Here is a 22,925-nt window from a genome sequence, read left to right as displayed (position 1 = left end):
AACCCATACAATAATGAATTTTAATGAACTTTAGTTCATAATTAGTAGGCACGTATCTAAAAAGTTTAAATATTAATAAAATGTAATGAAATTAAATCACAGACAGTTTTAATGTCTTCGACTAATTTCAAATTAAAAAACTAATCAATTATACTTTTCTAGTTCAATATGCTACGTTTTGCAACAACTTTTTATATGAAGACTTATTTCAAATACCGTATTTATAATTAAAGACAACAATTACTTAGTTACGGCTAGAAAATCCATTAAATACAAAACATTATGAAACGAAAAGAAACAGCTATAAATCTTATTAAAATTGACGACTTATTGCTTAAATTGCTTGTATAAATATATCGGATATATAATTTACTTTATTAATGTGTAAAAAGCGTTCGATTCAAGTAGTAATTCAACGTTTATTGTAGCAAGCATCGATACCGTACTTGACCCACATGATCGCGCAAACTATAATTTAATTAAAAAAATATATTCAACTTTAAAATGATGTTTGTGTTTTTATATTATTTCATGGGATTCAATTTAAAAAACGAGAGAATTTTAATTAATATTCTGAGTGGCAATATTTGGAGGCCGACTGTGATATTACATTTATTCCCCGGCTCACCTACTCATAATTAATCGTAATGAAGTCGATCACTCACGCACTAGGTGCCTGTACATTTATGAAAAGTTTTATAATACAACTATTTTTGAAATTGGAACACATTGACTAATATAAATCTAATCGTAACCTGTCTTGGTATCGAGTACCAATGTATATGAAGATAAAGAAGATTTACCATTAGTTACCAATATGCTCACTGTCCATTTACCACACATTTGCCTATTGATCATGGTGTCCAGAGTTCAAATCTCAATGGCGGACAAATCAAAGTTTATAAGTTTTTCAGTTAATGCAGGTAAGTAGTCTATCTCCAGTGCCTCAGAGAGCGCGAAAAGCCACAGGTCCTTTATTTTAACCCCGGTCTACTTTAAAGGACTATGTCTGTTTTTGCACACACACTATCGATATACAGAAACCGATCTCTAGATCTTCACTGTTTATAAATGAAAATGATAAAAGTCTAATATTAGTGGGCATTATATAAAACAAAAGTCGTTGCGATGTATTGCGGCAATGAGCCCAACCTTACTCGTGTACTTTCAAAGTGAAGGTCAATTTGTGTAAATAACCAACAAACCATACACTTCGTCTACATGTACATACAAACATACTAAACTTCAATGGTAATGACTCACTACTTTAGAAAATAAAACGTAACTTTAGGTAATTTAATTTTAGCTTAAATTGCAGAATGCAATATTCTAAATAAATTAATAAAGAAAGTATAATATTCTAATAAAACAGCGTAAATAAATGTCACAGATCTTAAGAAATAATAAACTAAATTAATTTCGTATATGGTAACAATACCCTTAGTGGCTTTGCAGTGTTTATATGACTAAAAATTAAAGTTTGCGATTTACAGATTTTTTTTTTTTTGGCAATTCGACGTATTTTACAAATAAGTATGTATTGTTTAAATTTTAGTTAAAGTAATAAATGATCAGAAAGCCTTGTCTCAAGCCTATTTTACTCTAAGTAGCTGCAAATTCTAAGTTCTAATTTAATCACTATGTTTTAACACCAAAAAAACAGTAATAATTTAACAAGAACAAATTGTAATTAAAATAAAATATTTTAATTGTATTAAAATAATTTGTCTAATGTCATTAAATCGTCCGGAACGATACGCACATTACGGTTAGCATAACCATAAAAAATAAAACAAATTAGCAACACTTTCGCCGATGCTTTTTTTTATGGTTTATATAATATTATAGCTTAATTACTTGGTTGATTAAAAACGAAATCGATACAAGAAAATCCGTGACAAAACAGAAAAGAAAATTTCACTGTGGCTTTCAACGCACCACTGCCTTTGATTGCTTCAAATTGATTATAAGAAAACTTTTAAGACCTTCTCGTCTCGATGTAATTAAAGTTATGCAAATGTAGAGAAAAAATGTAAACGATGACTGACTTCACCTTGAATATCTATTTCAACTAAGATTTAAAATACAATTAACCGCGGAAGGTGAAGAATATTTAATTTTTCTACAGAAGTATAAATAACAAATATCTGGTCAACAAAGGACTTTTTTTATTTATTGAATCAGATATTTTGTTTATCATTTAAATATATACATATATCATACATATATCATATGTTCAATGATCATTACAATAAAACTCATTAAGTATGGAACAATTTCACTGTGGACTAAGGAGTATAGCTGTTGATTCAAAGAAGAAAACGTCAGTTAACTGTCACACTTCAGTCCACTTTCTCATTACACAACGAGCCGTAATACAGTAACTATGACACCTTACTTATAGTTAGATACCCACCTACACGGAAAGATCAATCTCGAAATTAATTGTACATTTTTATAAAGAAAAGCCAAATAAACAACATTTAACACCAAACTGTCGCGATATCATTAGTCGAGAGCTTGATTAATTTATGATATTCACTATGGATTTGCGGAAAAACGGAGTTTTGAATTTCGACGAATCTGTTATCGGAATTTTAGAAGTAAAAGTGGATATAGTGTTGCATTATAATAAAAGATATTTCAATCAGAAACTCTTAATAGTGCAAAATATGCCGAGTTATTTGCAAATCGCATGAAAAGCGTAAATCTTAGGTTTGTTTACCTTTATCCCTACTTCGATTGCAATAAGCTATAGTATTAATATGGTACGTGCGCTGACCTCGAAAATAAGTAATATTTTTCCCATAAGGAGCTTAGATACAGCGCACACACAACACGACTTTGATTACGCTAACGATACGATTGGTTTCCTTGTTACAAAATAAATTTAAGATATTGACGAAATTCGAAAACATGTTTTAAAGATTCAAATTGCTTTAAGAATTCGCAACGTACATTCGAACACAGATATCATATTGTGCAAACGGCATAATCATAGAGCAACCCAATTACGTCACCCAATAATATTATAATAACAGAAGCGACTGCATAATAGTTGCATCAATGTATTCATTACTTATCTTATATACATTGTTATTATTATTATTATTATTTAATCTTTGAAATCTTGCATTTTTTTTCGACTATCGCGTAGTCAGGAGGTAATATTTTTCATTATCTTTGTAACCGTATATATTATGCGTTTTATATATCAGACTGTAGCTTTGGTTGTTATATCGAAAGATATTTTTTTGCACCCAAAGAAAAATAAACTAGTGTATTTTTTGTTTATATAATAATATGCAGGCTGTATAGTTGATAGAAATGTTGCCATCGTAAGATAGTTTGAGTATCGAAATCGTTTTAATAATAAAAAATTAGTAAATATGAAATCTGAAATACTTCGAAACTCAAAATGTAATAAAAAATATTTTTCTTTTTCATACGTTTTTTAGCAGAAAATTTTTGAAATTTTTTTGCACGTTCACGCATTATAAAATAAAAACAAATCCTAATAAGCTAAACTAACGATGAATAGGCGTCATTGGTAGTTTTCATCTTATATATCACATTTTTAATATTTTCCTGCTATATTGTAGAAATTAGCATTGCTGCACATTTCGGCTCTATAAAGTGTATGAAAAAAAAAAACACGGCAAAAGTTTCCCAATGCCTCAGGGGCTTACGGGCGGCCGCGAGTACTAGAGCTAAGGGAGCACTGACCGGTGGCGCCGCGAGTTGATGCGGCGCACCTCGCGCCCGCCGCTGGACTCGCCGTCGCTGCCCGACGCGCCCGCGCCGCCCCCCGCGCCGCCCCCCGCGCCGCCCGCCTCCATCGCGTGGCTCGACACCGACTTGCACATCTGCGGGCGGACTCGGGTTAGCGAGAGGACATGCAGTGATGACGTAACTTAATATTACATAACAAAACATTGATAAATAATGTCGTCCGGCTGGTTTCGGTTACAATGCGGGACATGTATGTGAGCAAAGGTGCACTCTTTAGATATCCACTCGTAATAATGTGGGTGAACACTTAAAAAGCTGCTACTAAGTTATTTTTAATAAAAAAAATCTTTGAATATCATGATCTCAGGACCGTCATAGCCTAAGAATCCTAAACGACAGACAGACGTTTTATCGAAATATTTTTGCATCTGTCTTTCGAATATTTGAATTTATTTAAAAAAAAAAAAATAAGTTATACGTCACACAACCAGATACTCCTGTACTCGTACTTAAGATCGTTAATAAATATTGCGTTTCGTTAGAATAAGATAGTATGTTATATAACATCTACTGACCGTCGGTATATACTTCCGAACAGCTGCTGTTAATTCGTCAATACTCTTCTCCTTCTTATCTCCTTCCAAACCGAAGAACTTGTTCTTGGCCGCTTGGTTCAAGGCGGATATCTTCAGAATCGGCGGTTTTTCCTCCATAGACGAGACTTTCTCCATTGGCCGTCGTAACTTCCCGAGTTGCAAGGGTTCATCGATTTTCTTAACGAATCTTCTGTATCTAGCCTTATCTTCTTCGCTCTTCGGTTCCTCTGATGGTTTCCTACCAAGTTTCCCCAACATTGGTATTTTAACATCTGGATTTTTAGCTTGGTTGATACGCTCTTTTAATTCATTAGCTCCTGGTAGCTGGATCTTGCGAGGGTATGGATCTTGTAGTATTCTCGTAAGATCAGAGTCGGTTCTGGACGATTTCAGCTTGTTGTTCTTACGCTGGAATCTTCGAGGCTTTGGGTCTGGTATGTCTTCTGAACTATCTGAGGAGGAACAACTTTTCTCTGATGATGAGACGCTGGACGCAGATGCAGATTCATCTTCTGATGAACTGTCAATGCCCTCATCCTTTAAGCCCTGTAGAAAATAAAAAAACATACTTAATAGTTATAAAATTAAATATGTACTACACCACTTAATTGAATATATAGTCAGATAAGGTTTAAAACATATTTTTTTAACTAAAACTATAGAATATTTAGTCTATACAAATATTATAAATACAAAAGTAACTCTATTTGTTACCCTCGCACGTGTAAACCACTGAACCGAACTTGATGAAATTTGTATGTGTGTATGGTATGATACAAGCTTGAACTCTAAGGAAGAACATAGGCTTCTTTTAACCTAAGCTGACACCTGACGACTACCTAAAACGCGAGTTAAGCCGCGGGCGACAACTACTTTTTTATAAATCATTTCAGTTTAAATCATACAAAAATTATATATTAAAATATGATAAATATAAAAAGAAATAGGATAATTTATTAACCTCAGAACTTTCTCCTTTCGTCAACGTCTTGGGCTTCGAAGGGACAACAGTCGACCCCGACTTCAGTATGCCTCTAACCTCGGGCGTTATCATCCTTTGAGCTCTTTCGGTAGGCGAGTCATCATCGAGATCTGTACAAACAATTTTATATAAACAAGATTATATTAATAACAGCCCGGCTATTAAAACAATATCCATACAATATATTAGAAGCATTTGGTTAATAATATATTAAAAATACCCATAAAACGCACTCGTGAACTTGTCATTAAAGAAGTACAATACAAATACTTAAACCCAGCATTTTTCAATACAACTTTAAGGCAGAGATCAACGTCTTACAGAGAATATACAGAGGCAGACAATAAAACGGAAAGATTTGTATCCTATAAATAAGAATGATTATTGTCCATTTGCCAAATAAAACACCTGTTTTAGTATTACGAAGTCAATATTCTGTTATTACGAAAACAATGTGCCATATCATGTTTGCTCTCTCGAAATAGATTCCAGTTTGGTGCAATACAAATTATACACAAAGTAAACATGTTAAACGAGTCGAAAGGATGTTGAAATATCGAGTTATTTTCAGATATGTAATTGGGGACTTTTTCTTGCTTGCGTCTTTTTAATATTTAAAGTATTTTCTTGTCCGTGGTATATATGATAAGAAGGAATTCTCATTATATACGAGAAAAACTTCAAAGAACCATCATCTATAGTATTCATATTAGGATGTACAGTGTACACGTGATATCCCATAATGAATACAACTCAATCAAGCTTCAACCAGATATCTCATCACGCTAATTGTGATATTAACGTAGGTATTATTCAAGTTATCCCATCCGCTAAATGTGATGGATTTCATTTAGATTTATGTCCAAATTACTTTATTTCCTTTAACTCGCCTAGTAAACCGCCTGAAGGTATTCATACGGATATATATATTTGTAGGCAAAAGCTAGTAATTGTATTAAACATATCATAATATAAGATTTATAATTACAGATTACTCCCAATGCATGCGGCAAAGTGTTAATTGTTTTGTTTTTAGATAAATAAGGAAACATAGTCAGGACGGGAACGGAGTAGGAAATACGTGTTAGTGTTTATAAAAATAAGAAAATCACCACAAAATTATATAATTATTTATTACCTCAAAAATATAAATAAAATCCTGTAGAATTATATAAGTAGATAAATAATACCATTAGTATATTTCGTGCAAGAAAAACATGCGAAGAGATTTATTCCACTTACCTTGCGAATCTTTTAAGAAATAAATTAGTGCTGAACCCAAATAAGCGAAACGACAAGCGGAAAAATCGACAAAAAAAAAAAACACAAATTAAAGAACTAAATCAGACCTAAGCTTCTGAATTTCGCGTTCTGCCTCATGAGATATTCTAAGGACGTGTTTCTCGCACTCGCCGATCGGAATAATTCCATTTTGAGTTGAAAATCTGAATTACGGGGTACGTCTTCGTGGGTCAAAGACTTGGTCAGTCTCTCGTTTTGCTCCATCGCCTCCTGGACTTGGCTAGCGAGAACCGGCATCGTCCTAAGCCTGGACGCCCTGGGCACCCTATCGTCTTTGGGTCGCGGCAGTCCAGCGACGGGTGGTTTGTGCGTTAGCTTCGCGTTGAACATCTTCATCTTCTCTGCGAGCGACATCTTGGCTGGATCGTCCTCGTCTAACTTAGCTGCCACCGGTGAGAGTGTGCGTATATACATTACATTGTGCATTTAACAGAGCCCGGGACATACACATAGTAGAGTAGTCGAGGACATGCAAAAAAGAAATAAAGCCGACAATCAAAAGACAGAAAGCGTTTCGTCGGTACCAAATGCAATTTACATGCTATTTAAGTAACGTTTCCGTAATGTTACCGGTAGTAAATAATCACGGCGTACTATATTGATAAATAATGAAAATGAATATTTACCGCTATGAAAATAAAGTAAAGGAAATTATATTTAATGTGCAGTTAAATTATTTAAATAGGCTTACCATCTTCGTCTCTGTCTAGCACGTTTGCAGTGCTTTTGGATTGCGCAAGAGAGAACCCCTCATTTGGGGGGCTGGTAACCTCTGGAAACTGTGTTGGGATGGCTTGTGTTTTGAACCGCTCCGTCACCGAAGGCCCCTCCTTTAACTTTGAGCGACTGTGACGAATCAGCGGTTTTGGTGTTCCTGTAATTGAAAATACGCTTGATCAGATATAAATTAAAACACAGCAGATAAGATGATAGGCATACACAGATATATTGATAAAAAGCATAGGTAATAAAATATAAAAATAACGACAAAAATACACACATTTATGTAAAAAAACATTCTTACATCAAACTAAATAAAATCAAACGGATTCATTGTCGACCTGTATGTACATTTACTGGAATGGGGTTTAGTTACATAGTTACTGAAGAAAGACATTTTATAAGAAAAAGCGTACGCTGTTTAATCGACCATCGTAGTACACAAACATAATTCCAATATGCATATCATATAATCATGTTTAGCATTTTCCTCACGATATATCCAAACTATTATATCAAATATAATTATATTATATAATTTTAATGTGAATTTAATGTTTTAAAATAATTACAACTAACCTTTAGCTTGCTGTTGTAACTGTTGCCACATACTGGCTCTAGCAACTACACTGTTGCTTTTCACCAAACCGAGAGCGAACCCGGAGTGATCGTTGTTCTCATCGTCACTCTGATTTCCCTCCGGGCTTCGAAGGGCCTCGTTCTCCGTTGACTTTCTGTGACGGTCCATATTGAGCAGACCTTGTTCTATAGATGTTGATGACCAATCGTTACTGCTGTTTGTAGTTTGGTTTTCATGTATTTCTTGACACTCTATCAAACCCAACTCCTCGCCTGAAAATCGATAATATAAGTATTAGTCTCGAGCACGAACAAAAATAGACATACACAAAATACAGTATTGCGTGCAAGAAATTTGACTACAATGTTACTTTGAAACTGAAATTAAAACACGTTGATCGAATTTATACATTAATATACATTTGTTTTTTTTCACTGATAATTTACCAGCAACCTTTAAAATGTAGCGCTGACAATGAATATTACACGTATTACATTGACCTAAATGAAAGGACAGAAACACATCGACAAGGTTAAACAGAATTATTTTGAAAACCATCCTAATATGACTAGCGAGACAGTTCTAATTTTAACGATAAACATAAACAAACATCGTTTAATGCAAGCCGACTATTTCGACTCTTTCCACATGTTTCCTTTATGACCGCTGTTACAGTTAGCTTTGATTGCCCCAAAGACTAAATAAGTCAAAAGTTGGATTCGACGTACATTCATCCAGAACGTTCAATTTGTTAAAAATAAATTTAATGATTATTCAAACTGACCAATTGCTATTTACTAACGGTGATTAATAACACATTTAATGTAATACTAACCAGAATGCGGCCCGGAGTCGCGGGACGAGGCGCGATTGTAAACTCCGCTATCACAAGACACGTTTAGGCTCCAATTATCTGCTTCGGCTTGGTTACATTCGTCTTCATCTAGAGCACGACAGTCCTCGTCCAGAGCGACGCGAACCTTGTTTACTTCTTGTTCGATTTCATCTAGAGTGGATTGTTTTGCTTCGCTATCGGCGCAGATCTTTTCAAAATCTAGAAACGTAGCCTCACCAAAGCTGTCTTTCTTAGCGACAACATTTTTTAAGACGCCGTTTTCTATCGGTAAATTTGCATAGAACAAGTTGGAATCCAGTTGTGGTGAGTCGAGGTCTGCAAAAGGATCTCGTTCGGGCTCCCCCAGACAGGGGCCCTTGGCCGAGAGAACAGCACCGGACTCGACGGAACGGGTCGGAAAACTACAGCCCGCTATACCGAACGCTTGGAAATTCGCTTGGCCCGGCTCCAAACTGCGAAATGAGAAAAGAAATGCGTTAATGTAGAACATTCGTCGTTAGTTAGAAAGAGATAGTTGATATTTCAGTTTCATTTTATATGTTCTGATGAGTTATAGCATGAGTGATTTGGACTGGCAGCCTTGTTTATGGATTTAAAGGAGTTCGACACCATTGGCAATTTATTCTAAATATAAATTTCCAGTTTGATATCGCGTGATTTATTAGCATAAGACTTTATCACGAATTTTTAATTTATCCTTTTCGTACTGTTTTAATTTCTTTTTTAGATATTTTTCTTTAATAATTTTATAAATATTCATTCATTTACTTATTATTTTATGATAATCACTATAAGATAGAAAACTTATTTTGTTTCATATAATACATCAAAGGTAAACTTTGCGAATAGCATGTTTTTTTTTTATTATAAAAAACATCGCTGTAGCCATAAATTAAAAAGCAACAATTAAGGGCATCAAGAGCTTGCCCCGCATCAGATGTTCTGGTCATAAAATATTGAATGCCTGCTGCGTAGCACAACAGAGCCAGAAATAGTGCTGACCCAGTAACGACTGGAGCGCTTATTTCCGTCATCAACATGCCGTCTTAACTAGCACTGTACCAGTAAATGCTACCACGAACGAAGTTAATCACTGACCAGATTAATGCAATCTCAGACGTACGTAAAAAGACGAATTATATCGTCCCAAATTAGAAGAGACCGATAAAGTGAATGCGACATTATAATAAAAATACGACCAAGAAGACATATAGTCTGTGAGAATTCCAAGTATAAATAACGACGTCTTGAATATCACGCATAGTAGGTAATCTGATAGAAAGACTAATTGACCTTTTAACAATTTATTACACGTAATGTAACCACTGTTTATATATTAAGTAAGCCAATAAAAAGGTACAATCAATTTGGATAGACAAAGTTTGATTAAATAATACAATGTTAAAACGTAAGGAAGACTAGATATTTATAATACTTACAAGTTAAATTGTGGCCACTCTTCAAGTAACCGGTACATTTTTAACTTTCTTTATTATTTACAGAATTATATACTTAAAATAATGATAGAGCTACACGATCCAAATTTAATTGTTACGCTTCCAGACTGTAAATGATTCAAACAGTAAGCTGAACCACTAGATGATGTCAGACGACTGCTCTTCACAAAATTAGCATCAAATGTTTACCAAAGTTACGAAACGTTAATTAGAAGACATTATCTGATTAACTACTTTTATCCTTTTGAGAAGAAAAACAATTAGATCAAAATGAGACGTCTTGACGAAAGAATGGTAAATCTAGAGTTCTATTTAATTTAAAAATTAAATTATTTAAATGTTCAAATAAAAACTTTCGTCATTTGAGAGAAAAAAATAGTTTGCTTATCTTTATTATTATTAAAATCGTCGGAAGATTGCTAAGGAATTTTAATTGTTTAATATTTAGGAGATATTTATGCATTTTATACTTTCTTATTCGTTAAACTAATTCAACAAAGACAAATTCAGAAATTTCATATATAAACACGTTTTTTTAAAAGCATCTACTAAATGTATAAAAATTATAATAAATACAACCAAAATCGTTGATAGCGAGATGTAAGCATTACCAGAAAAAAAGCAGGACCTCAAATATTGTTCATCACATCATATATTTGTATCTTATTGAATAAAATATATAATTAAGATAATCATTACTTCTTTTCTAACTAACTAACTAGCTGTGCAAACTAAACTGTGTTCAATAAGAAAACAAAACCCAAAAAGTAAAATGAGAGTAACATTTGATATACGCCCACGATGTATTTGTTCATCAAAATAATGGACACGTGCCAAGACTCAGCTTCTTTCACTACAATCGACACAAAGCGTATAATCACCTTTACATCAGGAAAACAATATTTAAGGACACCGTCGATGCGGAAAATCAAAATTACTTGCAATAAAGTAATGACAACATTTAGAAATCGTGACATTTTGACAATGCTTAATATGACTGAAACTTAAATAGTGAAATCTAATAGATTTAAAACTCTAACCCCGTTATGAGTCACAAACTAGTAATAGAAAAAAATACTTTATGTATGTATATCTTACCTTGTTGCTATCGATCTCATTTCGTCGATGGTGACAGGTTGAGTTTTATGGCGCTCTTTATCACGATTTTTCACTTTGGATGTTGAAGGTTGATCTTTTAAGAAATTATCTTTAGTAAGAGCTTGTTCCATACTCTTAATTCGAGACGCAATCGATGGAAAAGTTTTTGAATTGTTATCGTCTGTAAGTTTATCCCGTTCCCAAGTGTCACAAAGTCCGTTCTCACAAGTTTCGTCTACTTTCAATCGGCGATTATTTAAAATCGAGAGTAGTTCGTCGTTCACGTCACACACCAAACTCATTGACCGAGGGTTTGCTTTGGGTCGTAAATTTCTCCGTCGGATCACTGCACTCGGATAATTTTCTTCCGGGTCGAGACTCAAGACTCGTCGCGGACCAGCCGCCAACAAGTCGTTCGCATCGCTACTAAAATTCGTCGCACTAATATTCGCATCGTTGTCTGCACAAAATGAAAGCCGTGGGCGTGGCGATTGGCTGCGTTCCCTAGTTAGACTCGAGCCTCTCTGCTTTAAAATTGGCTTAACTAGCGCCTCACATTCTGAACCAGAATGATCTGAAGTTCGTGATCTAAGTAGTGATGGTCTTCGCGAACTTCTGTCGTCTTCGCTCATGTCGAAACTAGATGTATGTCCCTCATCGCTGGATAATTTTTTCGATGATTTTAGAATTGGTTTTTTAGGAAATTCATAATCGTAATCGTCGTGTTCTGTCAATTTTTTCTTTAATATCGGTTTTGGTGTGTCCGAGGACAGTAAGTCGGGAGAAGGTCTTTCTTCAGAAAAACTTTTTTTCTTTAGAATAGGTCGTACTGCTTCTTTATCTTCTTCAACTAGCTCAGCACCACCTGCAGCCGCCAGCAGCACAGCTTGTGCTATAGATACATGAGATGATGTAGTACTGCTACTGGAACTTGAATTCGATTTTCGTTTTAGAATACCATGTGGTTCCGGAGAACCGTGTGAAATATCGTCATTTAAATGATCTTCTTCTCGACTCATTTTTCTTTTTAAGATGCCTTGTATTTGACCATCTGGTGACCGATTCCTTACAACGTCTTCCAATGATGATCTTCTATTCTTTAATATTGGTTTACATGTATCAGATGAACCATCATCAGCAAACGATACTTCCGGACTGCAAGACCTTCGCCTAGCGACTTGTGACTCATCCAAGCTGCGACGTTTTTTTAATATACCTTGACGTTGACGGTTTTCAGAACGGCATTTACTGCGAGATTCAATAACGCTTGGAGAGAAAGTAACAGGAGGAGAAGTAATAGAATTATTTGGGGGATTTGTAATATTATTTTCTTCATGAATTGATTTCCTTTTTAATATAGACACAGGCGTATGGTGAGACGTCGAAGAGTTATCAAGACGACGATTTTGACTAGAAGAATCATTATTGAGATCAGAAAACATTGCACTTTGTTTTTCAAAATCGATCAGTCTCTGTGCTGCCGTGTCTATATCTTTTAATCTTTCAGAGACGCCTCTGTTTACAACAGAACGTTCGTTAACCAATCCGTAGTTGTATGTATGACTATTATTTTTTTGTTCCGATGTCGATGCAAATAAAGTGTCATAACGAGGAGAATCTGGTACAGTCACATGTAACTTATTACTAGTTAAGTTATTCGATAATTTGTTAACCCTATCTAAAGTTTGTTTCGTCAAAGCAGCTAAACTATCCATTTCCTGAGAAAGTCTGCTTGCATGTGGTCTAACAGTATCATGGAGTGTGGACATGTTTGCACTATTTTTTAAATTTCCGAACTCACCAACATTAGGAATCACGGATGAATTCGTGTTCAAATTATCATTCAATATAATTTTACTAGATATATTTGTAGTATTATTCCCACTTTTTAGAGAATTATCTAAACTAGTCAGTCTTTTCTTTGAATTATGATATTTTTCTTTAAGACTTTCACTACTTTTTTGAGCTCGATGAACTTTGTCTTTACGACCGTTTTCTGGATCACTCTTAGATTTTTCAGGACTTCTAAGTAAAGACCTTCCTCTAGATTGATCCAACTTAGTTTTTGTATTATCCACTTTCGTTGTCGTTTCTTTTATCGATTCCTGCTTAAGGGGTGACGTTGAATTATAATTACCTGATTTTTCGAGATTTTTTTTGGACAAAGGTATACAACTAGGCTTGATACCACCTTCAACACTACGTCGTTTATCAGTGGTTTTTATTGCAGAATTTTTGTTGGAAATTGATTTGAAACCAAATTGTAAATTATTGGTTTTAGGTGATACTTTGGAAGACTGTTGTGAAACTTCGTTCTTGAGATGCGTTGCTTCTAGAGACCGACGGTTTTTTGTCTTTGTAGCAGTTCCTGAAACAAAACAAAACAAAATTAATTTCTCTGTTTGATAATAATACATAGTGTGTAACGAGATTTAAACGGAAGAGGAAATTGTAAACCAGCGAGCGTATTGTTCTACACGAGTTCACTGACAGCTGCGCAAACGTCGATCGTGCCTTTTAGTTGGATATCGTCAGAGATTGTTAAGTGACCTCAACGTAACACGTGTTGCATTGTGTAATGTAATTATTATGTTTAAAGAAATATTATTCAGGTCTGATTCTAGCAAATGTTTACTATTTAAAGTGAGTCATTCCTATATTTATTAAACAAACTTAGATGTATGCAAACAAATATTATTTATAATACATTATTAAAACAGCGGAAACCTCTTCATAATATGTTTTATTAATATTTAAGGAAAATGTTAATATGAAAATAATTTATCAAGTAATTTATTTAATCATTGGATTATGAAACAAATCCACTACACGTAGTACACGTAGAACTAGTATGATTGTTCCTGGGAACGTGGCAAGGCAAGGGTTGAGGTTAAAGTGGTTTGAGATGGAAGTGTGTAGGTATATCACACCTGATCATGGCAAAACATACCACAACATTAGATCAAGACTTTTTGAAGATTTTTTTAGGTATGATTAGATTTACATCCGTTGTTTGGATATAATATGCAAATTGGGAGCCATACTGGAACGTATAAACATACATGACTTCAAATCCTCCTTTTTGTCTTGCAGTAATCGGGTAAAAATAGTCTCAGTCCAAACAGCTTTGTTCTAGAAAGCGGTCAAAGTCAAGATGTCATTGCAATTGTACGATGTCCGTAAATATAATAAAACGATTGTAATAATAATGTAACATAATATTATACCTTCTATAATTATGTCATAAGGATCCATTAGCGAGAAACTTGACGCTTATAATCTATGTATTTACATCCAACGGCATTATGTTCGGTATTAAACTTGCAAATGCTAAAGCAAAGTGATAAATTAAATAGTATAGTCATTTAATGAATAAATAAACACCATTGCATTTAAATGCAACGGTAGTTAGACCTACTGGTGATTGAATAAAATACTTGAATATGTGTTAAAAACTTGCTTATGAGTTAAAAGTCCGCAATATCGAAAGAGTATTTACCTATGATTATACGTGCATAATTTTAATAAACATTATATTCTCATATTTTTATTTTCCTCTTGACTCATAGAGGTCATGCAAAATAACCTCATATATTAATCGTTCATTCATCGTGTCATCATTACGGTTTTGTGTTCACAGAAATCCATTAGCTGGCGTATCCAGTAATTGTAGAACAGTGACTATATTGACTTTTAATACAACAAAATTTGTTCATAAAATTATACGCCTAGAGGTTTTTATCCAGATACAAAATTTAATATAGTTAATGCTTTAACTGAAATAACTCCTTTTATGACGTGTTATTTTTCCAAATTATCAACTGCGGAAATTTAAAAATAAGAGATTTATTTTATCTTTCATCTTTAAGGCAGCTGTTTTGGTCACCAATTTAAAAACTGTCTATTAAAATTAGAGAACAGTCGATTTGGAGGAATCTTTTTCAAAATAATGTTTGCACGTCTTGTGTTAGTAGTTTAAAAATCGAAGATATGAAAAGCCGACAACACAATTGTGACAAGATTTAAAACAATTATTCACGTAAAACGAACCGGCGCGACACATCCGTTGTATCGGATAAAAGAGCAATGTTTTCCAACGACTCGAATAACAAGAGCGACGTTTCGAAGCAAAAATTACATTTGACAAAGCCAAACCAATACTTCGTTCGTCCCAGTTTCGACCACGCTTGGTAACAAAGGAGAATGTAATATGGGAGAAAAGTCCGTTTGGTGTAGGCGACGTAGAAGTAGGCTTTTGTATTTTCTATACTTCGAGATGACATAAAAAGCTACTCATGATCATTTATTCAAATAATTCTAAAGAGATATCATGTAAATCTTTGTAAGAAATCTTTTATTGATATGGACATTCCCTTTAGACATATGTTCCAAGTGAGTAAATTAAGTTATCTCTTCTTACAATTTTTCTTATGGAATGATTTATTAAATATAACCTTTTTTTCTTATTTTATGAAACACGAGCAGAACTGACAAATGGAACACCTGATGGTAAGTGATTATCATAGACAAAGGTACTGTAAGATTAAGGATATCTTGATATTTATTAAGGATATATTGATATTTGATATAAGTAATGATTATATATATATATATATATATATAATCATTACTTATATCAAAGCAAACCACCGATAATATGAAAAAAATATATACTAATTTCGAGCTTAGACCTTACCACACCAGTCGTGTGTCAAAGGTTGTTTGCATAAGTTAGTCAACATTCTGTGAAACTTCAGTAATTAATTTATTTCGCCATGTTTTTTGCCAAAAATATTTTTCGGTCGAAATATATGTATAAAATTTAAGCATTCATTTCTCCAAAAAAAATTCTTTAACCGATAATATTAATAATTTAATACTGGGTTATAATTTTTTATTGCGTTTTAATATGTTGCAATGCAAAAAGAAATGTAAAAAATAATGAACAAAATCATATACAAAATAAACACAATGTATAATATAACGTCATTCATTATATATTTTTTAATATAACGATTTAATCAAAAATTCAAATAAACAAACATAATCAAAGGTAAATTACTAATTTTCACAAGCTTCAGATCAAAGTGTACTAGCGAAGATTTAATTTCCAACATAGTCAACCCAGTGGAGTTCAAAGTGGATTGAAATATAAATGTATATAGAGTTCGGGTTACAAAGTCATCGTCCTAGACCGATGTGGTGAACCCGTGGACAAATAGGGGTCAGAACACCTTACGTGAAATGGGAGTATTTGGTAAATTTTGGTATGATGTAGGTATAATACGCTTGGGGATTATAATATCATTACGACTCCACTGAAGACTTATTAAGGAAAATTTTGGTAACTAGTTATTCAGTTGGTTGTTAATTATTTTGGACCTCGTTTGTCTAGTCACTAAATTGTAAGGCAAATACATTTCCCAAATCCCTGAGTTGAAATTTAGATAGAGCCACTAAGTTTAAAAAAGGGATTAATTTCAAGGAATACTCAGTAGGCTTGGGGTTTGAAGGATCATAAAGCAGTTTTCGTCTTGTGTTACCTGACACAGACCGAGAGTGAGTACATATATTAGAGCACATATTTGTGAAAATTAATACTCAATTAGAACCCGGTCCGACGGGCATCATCACCATTAAAGATTAATATAAGTTATTAAATTTTTAACCAGCGATACTTAACAAGATTTGCAGCCTAGCCAGTTGATATCAACCTTGACCTGGCACGCACCCAGTCAAGCGGAAAAATCAATTTAAAGGCAATTAAACACGATTCCCAAAGGCGAGATTACATATTTATTATTTTTCGACTTGCGTATGCACTACGGGTTCTTAAAATTTCGCCACATGATTTGAATAGAGTTGACAGAACACAAGATGACAAACTATACATAAAATAATATTTTATACTACATTACTACTACAGGAAATAGTAACGTACATGTAAAAGGTTTCATCTTACGTAATACTGATTAAGTACGACGTTACAAGCCACGAGAATCCACACCGATATATATAGTTTGCGAAATGGCACCCAATTATGGTGAAGGCGAAATTACGAGAGAATGAAGTCCATGTAACATCAAATAAGTCTAACTTTAAACTTCCGTTTGAAGTGCATCGTATATCTTCAGTTTTGAAGAGGCTATGAAATGTTTATGCGAGGACAATAAAATGAGATGTAGGTACTATAAAAAATATATATAAAATAAGGCACCTAACGACGGACAAGACGACGGTTTATGTCCTTCCGGATATCTTTTATCGGGAAATGGCTGGCAATGGGTATTTGAAATGTAATATTCGTTAGACTTATTAAAACCGTAAGAAAGGCAGTAAACAAAATAAAATATATCAACTATAAACAATTGGTCAAACAGATAATATATCCTGTCTATCCTATTTTCAATTAATCATCGATATAATAAGTATATTTATTATTTATTTATTGTATTATCGGGAAACATACATCATAGCAACATAGACATTAGATACCAAAATAAGTCTTACATAAGCTAAAAAAGTATCCACTGTTACATTAAAACATGGAGTAAATCTAATAAGATAATTAAATAATAATTAATAGATATAATCAAATTCACGTTAAAGATTACTGTTATGTTTATTGTAATTGTCACATGCTCTTACCAAAAAGCGATTTTTGACATAGTTAGTTTTTTTTTCATATATATGGTATACTTATTATATCGACGTATTATATGTGTATTTATCATCGATTTAATAAATAATAAATGTATATGTATCATAATAATGTAATGAAATCGTCTATGTAACTAATTTCAAATAAAATGACGCGATACAAATTTCTTTTTAATTAAATCCGTATTATTTCATATATTTTTTAATACATACTAAGAAACTTTACTATAACTTGTAAATTTTAGTTCTACAATTTAGTCGTACACGGTTCTGGTGTATTGTTAAATTAAAAAAAAAAGCCAGATAAAAGTTTTGTAGCCAAATTTTCTAAATTTTTACTTCAATTTTAAAATATAATAACATATAACCAGTTGTCCTTGAGTTGATTTAATATCAATTATCATTATTCTCATAAATGAGTCCTAAAGGACACATATAGGAATTTTACTTAACATATTACCAGTAAATTTAAGGAATCTCGTATTGGAAGTCATTGTCTTTAATAAAATCAAGTTCGAACGATAAGTTATAAAGTGAAAAAGTTATGGCTTTAACAACAGCCGTAATAAAATCGTCATAAAACGTTTTAAATTAGTTTTTTTTATTATTTTAATTAATATTCAAGTATGGTCAGGGGTTACATCGCTTTGATTTGCCTTTAATGAGCGCCATAAAAAACACATTTAGATATCAGTATAAAAACAAAATGTAAATTCATCAAATGTGTCAGATTTTTACCCCACATACACAGATAACCTATTATTTTTTTTCTTAAACACCCAGAAAGACATCTCAAAATAAGCAAATAAACAAAAATACAGTGTCTATACTGTTATACTGACGAAGAAAATTTCCCCGGTTTCCCAACTTTGTTAATATAATGTATTATGTTAGTAAAATTATTGATTTACATAAAGAAATTAAAAATTTTAAAAGAGCCGAGATGGCCCAGTTTTTAGAACGCGTGCATCTTAACCGATGATTTCGGGTTCAAGCCCAGGCAGGCACCACTGAATTATAATTCATCTTGTGAAGGAAAACATCGTGAACATCGGAAACCTGCAAGTGTCTACTGTGTATTCCACCAAACCGCATTGGAGCAACTTGGTGGAATATGCTCTAAGCCTTCTCCTCCTCAAAGAGAGGAGGCCTTAGCCCAGCAGTGGGAAAGTTACAGGCTGCTAATGTAAAAATAAAGAAATTCATACTTGCAATATATTATGACAAGTCGAGTGAAATAATCTATGATAAAAGATGAATGAAACAAGCCGAGGTCAACGACAGTCCCACTATCCCGGCTGCCTAATGGTTTCAATGACACGAGGTCGCAGGTTCGAAGAACGAACAGGGATAACGACCTGTTCGATTAAATGATTCATAGACAAAAAATATTTCACATTTTAAAAAGTAATTGTGCATTGGTTTTAGCTATAACATCAATATATTAATATATACCTATTATATATATTACATTATATTATAATGTTCAACATTATTATAAAAATTATAATAATGTTGAACAATATAAAGAGTTCAGTTTAGGTTAAATTAGTTAAATAGGAAATTAATATATTATGTGATAAAATGCCACAGTTCTATTAACTTGGCATATTAAAAATTTAAAAATGATGTCAAAAAAATATTGGTAAATGAGGCGTAGTACTCAATACAACATTATATTCATGATAAAAATGTGTGTTAGTATTGTTATAGTCTTGACTTTTAGGCAAGATATATTTATAAATTTAATAGTATTTAATAGTATTGACATACTCTGCAATTAAAATGGTTTATAAGAGTAATACTGAGCTCCTTGAAGTTCTGGGTAGGATCTACTTTCCAAAACAGTGATAGATTAACATTTAATTCAACTACTGTAACGTAAACGATTCAAAAAAGATTTTATGAACCAACTTGAATAAAGAATATTTTGATTTTAGGCATTACTTATAGTTAAGATATGGGTGCCAGGGTTCCGTAGATAATAAAAATTACCAATTATATTATACCATATTAATTTACACTTCTTAATATATTGATATAGATTTCATATAGATTTTTTTCTCTCTCAAAGTTTTATCATAAATCCAAACTTCAGAGTGATTTAATTTTCTTATTTCGACTTTTTCGACTACGGTATAATACTTTAATTTTATTCTTAACAAAGTTTCTTTACTTATTGTATTAGTTAAATTAGAAAGATGACAACGAAATATGTTTAATAAAATAAATCTAACAATTCAAATATTACTTATTTTTAAAATATAAAATTTTACCAATTCATATTTATATCAAAAATTTAAAATTTTGTTGAAAACATATACCAATTTCACTTGGTTGAAGCTTTTATAAGTGGAAATTCTAATGTTTTTGACAGCCGAGCGAAAATTACAATACGCAGAACGACCTCACAGACGTCATTTCTTATATTTTAAATTCATAATTGTTTGCGATAAAAGGGTCTTTTATCGTAGCTTGTGACTTTTTGTGCTAGAAATAATATTTAGTAAGGAGTTTGATGGAAATTTTTAAATTATCATTTAAGTGTAGGTTTGTCAAAAGTTTTAAATCGTATAAACAACGCATTCTAACAATAAAAAATCTAAGAAGGCATTAAAGCAAGATTACATCAGCCCACGCAGTAAAATACGTTTTTCTACGAAAGCACGAATCAAACTGTAATTATTTATGTACAATAAATATAACCTCATACAACAATAAAAAAAAATATTTTCATGTCTATGAGAAAAAAATGCATAAAAAAATCGCTGCCGGTGAACATTTACAAATTGATATTGTTAACTGAGTTAACAATACGACTGGCTTAAAATCTTTGGTTGCAAATTGAGAGACATTCATTTCACAAGGTAGTTCTGATGACAAATAAAAACAAAAGCACATTGTCTTGTTAGTTTCGACTATAAATATAGAATAAAAGATTATAAAGAAATATATTAAAAAAAATAACTAGAACATTTTTTTTTTAAATATTCTTTAGTAAGCATTTCTATTCAAATTTATTTATCAAGTTATTTGAAGAATTTCTCTTAATGAAAAGGTATTTTAAAACACTATGTTATATGTGATACAACATCTACTCGTATCGTGTTTATATTAATTTACTTTGACTCATTTAAAATAGAGCTAATGAGTAAAATAAACGTGGAATATGCGATTTACTGAAATCAACGATGAAACCATAACGAATACATACACAATTAAAGATATAAATTAAATAACTCGACAAATCAGATTAAAAAACTTATACAAAAGACGACGTATGTATATATAGTAAGATCGCTGTTCATCATTAATTACATAAAAAATAAAGTTAGTTTTTTTTTAATTAACCGTTATTGGTTATATTACTAGCTGCTCGTCTGAGTTTTATTTAGGTCCCAATCACAGCAGCCAGATCCAATCGAAGCCATCCAGTAACCCAATCAAAATACACCAAAAAAAAAAGTCATCGAAATCGGTCCAACGCAACGGAGAACTTCAATTACATTATAACAGATTTCGGTTTCACAGACGTTAATTATCGCGAAATAATCGACTTATTTCAGGAAGACAATAATCTCATCGTCATGGCAACGAGAATTGTTATGAAACTTCACGATAACTTAATAATAACATGAAAGATTATACCGTTGCGAAACAAAACTCGGTTTATCTTTTAATCAATATCTAGTTGAAAAAAACAGGCGATCAGATAAGTAGTTACTAGATCTACTCGGCCTAATAACATCGATGATTATTAATATATTTAAAAGTATTTAGTTTACTTATAATCGAATTACGCGGTACTCGAGTAAAATCGATATTTTAGCTCTTAGATGCGAAATTGTTTTCGTTACTCGGGAATTTAATATCTCTAGGCTAAGTTATAATATTATATTTTAGTAAGCGTATAAACTGTAACCTTAGAACTCTCATACAAACTACTTAGATAAATAAATCGATCAACAAGTTCATTAATATCTACGAGATATTGAAGAAAATTTACAATAGTGTTGCGGTTTAAATTTTATAAAAATTATATGTATTAAGTATATTCGATAGATCAATGGGAATAATATGTAATACGTATTTTGCAAATCCTACTTCAGAGCTAGCCAAAATTATGTATTATATAGGTAAACATGATATTATTATTATTATTAATGTAACGAAAAAAATATTTGTGTAACCTACCAAAGCAAAATAGTCACCCAAGTGATTCAACTCTTTAAATTAATAAAAGTATATTTAAATATAAACTAAAGTAATTTTCCCTCTCTTAAGAAGTATTAGGAAAATATTTAACAAACTGTTCCAGTGCCGGAAAATGTGGTAGAATTTTACCTGACAAATAACCGACTTTTGTCTATAATAGGGAGGCGGACTGATAGATGGGCCACGTGGTCAACAGCATCCTAACATTGACCCTGTAAGGAATATTAACCATCCATCACATCATCAAAACTTTACCAACCGTGGGATCTATGCTATGTACCCTGTATTTACACTGGCTCACTAACTCTTCCGAAAACCGACATATAATATTAAGTAGTACTTAACTTTACATATAATGTTAAATACTACTCAATATTATACTTTGTACTTCGGTTTGAAGAGTTAGTAAGAACAGCAGTATAATTAATAAATTATTATGAACACAAGCCAAGCAAAGAAAATCCCTAGTACCGACCCCAGCTAGATACCAAACTCGGTAAACATCCAACTATAGTTTATACAGATAAACTGGGCATTATCGACTTAAAAAAAATAGGGTATTAATATAAAAAAAAAACTTCCACAATAGCTTTCTGAACGTAATAAATAATACATTAGTGATTTGTAATCAAGTAAAATATCAGTCGGGTAATGGTGTCTAGTAGACGCTGTCTATAAAATTGCCAACCAATCACTAAAAAGTACAATTTACTCAGTTTTGAAGATA

At 32.4% G+C, this 22,925-nt stretch overlaps 1 protein-coding gene across 4 annotated transcripts in view; it reads right to left on the bottom strand.

The window, feature by feature from the left end:
* LOC125069572 (supervillin-like) overlaps positions 1 to 22,925 on the bottom strand; it is a 187,133-nt gene that overhangs the window by 72,340 nt on the left and 91,868 nt on the right. For 3 of the 4 annotated variants that reach the window (XM_047679098.1, XM_047679099.1, XM_047679101.1), the window contains 8 exons: positions 11,324 to 13,691; positions 8,748 to 9,220; positions 7,912 to 8,184; positions 7,304 to 7,486; positions 6,660 to 6,995; positions 5,290 to 5,420; positions 4,308 to 4,874; positions 3,727 to 3,866 (listed from right to left, as the gene is read on the bottom strand). In XM_047679098.1, the coding sequence (XP_047535054.1) occupies positions 3,727 to 3,866; positions 4,308 to 4,874; positions 5,290 to 5,420; positions 6,660 to 6,995; positions 7,304 to 7,486; positions 7,912 to 8,184; positions 8,748 to 9,220; positions 11,324 to 13,691 (4,471 nt within the window). The remainder of the gene's footprint in view (positions 1 to 3,726; positions 3,867 to 4,307; positions 4,875 to 5,289; positions 5,421 to 6,659; positions 6,996 to 7,303; positions 7,487 to 7,911; positions 8,185 to 8,747; positions 9,221 to 11,323; positions 13,692 to 22,925) is intronic. The other variant, XM_047679100.1, reaches the window with a different exon arrangement.

Source organism: Vanessa atalanta, chromosome 15 (assembly GCF_905147765.1).
Source record: "Vanessa atalanta chromosome 15, ilVanAtal1.2, whole genome shotgun sequence".
In the NCBI taxonomy this organism is placed as follows: Eukaryota; Metazoa; Arthropoda; class Insecta; order Lepidoptera; family Nymphalidae; genus Vanessa; species Vanessa atalanta.
The sequence above is the reverse complement of the archived record's forward strand: the minus strand, read 5'-3'. Positions and strand labels throughout refer to the sequence as shown.